Source organism: Sitodiplosis mosellana, unplaced genomic scaffold (assembly GCF_009176505.1).
Source record: "Sitodiplosis mosellana isolate CC-2019 unplaced genomic scaffold, AAFC_SMos_1.0 Smas_scaffold_5213, whole genome shotgun sequence".
NCBI classification, from domain to species: Eukaryota; Metazoa; Arthropoda; class Insecta; order Diptera; family Cecidomyiidae; genus Sitodiplosis; species Sitodiplosis mosellana.
Window position 1 is genome coordinate 1 of NW_022600455.1, and position 3,852 is coordinate 3,852.

At 32.2% G+C, this 3,852-nt stretch overlaps 1 protein-coding gene across 1 annotated transcript; it reads right to left on the reverse strand.

Moving 5' to 3' along the window:
- Window positions 1-3,121: 3,121 nt before the first annotated feature.
- LOC129572564 (regucalcin-like) lies at window positions 3,122-3,762 on the reverse strand. The gene is made up of 2 exons (XM_055452549.1): window positions 3,605-3,762; window positions 3,122-3,479 (listed from the first exon to the last, which is right to left on the reverse strand). Exons 1-2 carry the CDS (start codon window positions 3,727-3,729, stop codon window positions 3,284-3,286), a joined length of 321 nt encoding a protein of 106 aa, XP_055308524.1. The 5' UTR covers window positions 3,730-3,762; the 3' UTR covers window positions 3,122-3,283.
- Window positions 3,763-3,852: the final 90 nt, after the last annotated feature.

The following is a 3,852-nucleotide window of genomic DNA, read 5'->3' on the forward strand; positions in this document are numbered from 1 at the left end:
TTTTTGACACTTTTAATCAATGGATTTGATTGTTCTCTGATTTGTGTTAATCGCATTTCCTAACTAAACCATGAGGAATCCAGGATTATGAATATTTTTTTCAATTATCTATGGTCAAAAATCAACCAAGTACCAGTACTCCCAGCCCTGGGAAAAATTATTGCATTAGAGGGTTAACACACTGTTCAAAATCTTTTTCGAAATATATTACGAAATAATTTTCCGCAACCATTCGTATACAAACAATTATATCAGAGGGAAAGTTTATTGAAAAGCGGCACATTTCTCTAAAATACACCGAACATACACGAAAATAGGAGTTTAAAAAAATTCATTGAAACAACGCTGCATTGAAATTTCGAAGCGTACATAAATATGCTACGTACTTTCGTAGCCCTGCATTATTAAATAAACTTTCAAGGTTTCATTTTGCCAATAAAAAGGAAAAACTGTAGATGAACAGATTTTAAGTGTTGTCATCAAAATGAAAACGAAACAACTGTCATTCGCACCATGTAATATGTTACTTGGACAATAAGTTAAGAGTACGGAATCATTTTCCGTGCAAGCATGTGTTTCTAAGAATACAGAATACTAATAGTACGCTAATTTCTATTATCTGCAGTTACTATTTCGCGAAGTGTTTTTATGAAAATGTTTTCACGTTCTTATTGGTATACACTGTTGGAAATAGTAGTGAAGTTGTCTCGAAAAATATATTAAAATATGGCATCCACGGTTTTCTGTGAAAATGTGCGAATTTGACAGAAATTGTGTAATCAATACAATCGTAAATGTACACGATTTCAATCACATTTTACTGAACAACTATGAATTTCTCATTTTACCAGAGGGTTTACTTATTTCTGAGAGTGTAATATATTATCGTTGTTTTTTTTTATAAAATACATATAATTTTAACCCTCGTTCATGCACCCGGGTCTGGCCAGACTTTTTCTGTTTTTGATAGTTATTTTAACATAATTCTAGTTTAGCTAGCGACTTGAGTTTTAAGTTACCTGCCTAAAATTTCATTGGCTATCGATCTAGCAAAATTAACATTACAAAAAAGTCCTTAAAAAGGATGATATAATGATATTCAAAAACTACACCTTAAAACTAAGGTTTTAAAATAGGCGCATGAGCGGGAGTTAAGAACATTCTCAATTATTTAGTTCGAGCTCCTATCCAAAAATGCGAAAGAACTTTTCCCAATTTTTGAATTGGCGCTCGAGCCAAATGTCAAAAAGTTGAAAATATTGTCGTTTTTGAGCAGATCGCAATTTTTCAAAATTCCATTGAAAAACAGCGAACTTTCTTGGGATTCTATCAAATTTTATGCAGAAAGTTGACACCACTGCATCAAAATAAATGCCGCATGAGGGCACTCATCCCAATATTTAAATAAAATATGTTTAAAAAATTTGAAACATTCTTTTTTAAAATAAATAAAACTACTTTAATTCATATTTTTTCGCGCTCAAACCCATTCGACACGTTTATATTTGCATTAATCACATATCGGTTGCTAAAGTAACCAGATACGCCAAACGCTATAACTACAAAATCACTGAAAATTTTTGCATACTGGTTTGGAAACAAATGTAGGGAATTAAATCAGCTTTCATTTGATACCTTACTCATAGCAATTTGTCCACTAATATCGAAAGTTTTTTAAGTTTATGTACTGCTGTAAAAAAATGCGAAATTATAGCAGAATTCCAAATTTTTCATCCTCTCATCTTGTGGGTTTGTACATTCTTTTCAATTGTCATATTATGACTCATAGGAGCAAAACACATCAATTTAATTTTCTGCATCATTAGTTCTATGAAATTTAATTTTTTCAGGCTTTTATAGCGATATGACACTTTTGACTCTTTTCCGATTTTCTCGGTAAATATGAAATTTTTCAAAAATCTAAGTATGGGGTTTTTCTCTATCGTATCGGCACATAACATATATCGGAATCATTCAAAAATAAAAAATTGGGCATCAAAGGGTTAATGTTAAAATAATAAAAAGTAATAAAAAATGAAAAAAAAATTAACCTTCTGACTGTGTTTGGGTAAATAGAACATGGACTGTGTTTAGTGAGATTTTTGTCACTTACGTATATAAAAGAAAAATAACATTTTTTCAATATTTTGCTTTGAATTTATATGATATTCGATTGAATACAATATTATCTTCATTATTTATGCATTTATTTATATCAAATAACGCTGCAATCTATTCTTTGAACCATCCGAAAGTTCGATGTGTAGTGGCTGCGTTTGACATTCAACTGAATTCTGATTTTGTGATTTTTCTACTCGCCACAAATCTACAAATATGGAAATTTTCGTTAAATTTTTTGAATTTAGCTGTCAGCAGAAACTTTTTCAACAATTTAGAAAATAAACATAGATAAAACTTTAAAGTTTTCAATTTTTTCAAACGTTTTTCAAATGGGCAATGCGAGTTAATGTCGCATCCCAAGTAACGAAACATGTGTTCTGATCGGTTCGCATGTGGTACTTGGGTTTCAATGTCAAAATGTCCAAAAAAGGACGCATGTGTGTTTCGATTCCATGCAAAGTAGAGTGAAACTGGATACTGGAGATTTTGCATTGACATTTCCGACTGTAAACATGACAACAATTCATATGCGTGTGCTGTCAAAGTAACTTTGTCATGCGTCATTCACATTAATGCTTTGACTGATTGTGGTGAACAATGGTGAGATTGGAAACGTCATACATTTTATATACATTATTTGTTTGGGAATTATATTCATTTATTTTCTTTTATTGTTGATATTCGGGCTCTGCAAAGCCTAGGCTTCATCCACGATTTGTTTTCCAAAGAAATATTTCGAAAAAATCGTGAGTTTGCACTGTCAACACTTGTGTGATTTTCCATATGATTTTGAAGTCATCGAATATTGCCACCCGTTCACACATTCAATGAACTTGCTACACCAAGTGATAGTTTAGTTCATTGCTGACGTTTTCCAATCCGCCATACGTTTTTATATGTGTGTGTACATCAAAATATCAAAGTTGTCAAGAATGCAACCGTTCTCCTCGTTCTTTCATTTTATATATAAGATTATAATTCAAAAGATAAACTCAAAAGATTTGCTATACATTTTTATTCATTTCATTGTTGTCTGTTGAAAACATTGCAAAGAATTCCCGTCAATCGAATCACTGGAAAAGACGGCAATTGAACATCTTGTGAGTCGTATCAATTGAATTGATGAAAAAAGGAAACGATTAGGGAATGTCATAATTTCATCTTATAATTTGACTTTGACTCCAGCCGATCCTTTTGTTCCTAGGCCAGTAATCTTGTACAAATGGCCAGCTTCATCTTGTGTGTCACCACGAGTTGCGGTTGTTGCGTAGAGTATATCCAAGTTTGGCCCACCAAAAGCAACTGATGTTATTTTGCTTACATTGGGAAATACATATTCTGCCAACACTTCGCTGGTTCTGCAAACGAGACATAGAAAATCACATCAAATATTCAACGCAATAAATGAGTTAATGAACGAACACTTCTCTCTTTTATAAAAATAACCACTTTTGGTCCGAAAATTCTAGTTTCTTCGTCTTACTTTGGATTTAATTTAAAAACTTTGTGTCCATTATAGGTGGCAATGTAGAGGTTTCCTTCAACATCGCTAGTCATGCCATCAAGGACAAAGTCTGGTGTTTTTCCATCTACTCTGTTCAAAAACATGGTGCGCTCATTTGCTGCTCGTTAAACAATAAGACATTTAAATTGCGATAAGTGATTATCCAAATATGTAATAAATCAGGCTTTGTTATGCGCTAAATCTATCACGCTGAATAAATTCATGTA

Coding starts and splice junctions, on each gene's coding strand:
- LOC129572564 (XM_055452549.1), bottom strand. CDS start 3,729: ATGTTTTTGAACAGAGTAGATGGAAAAACACCAGACTTTGTCCTTGAT. Junction 3,480..3,604: donor GTTTTTAAATTAAATCCAAA/GTAAGACGAAGA, acceptor TCTCGTTTGCAG/AACCAGCGAAGTGTTGGCAG.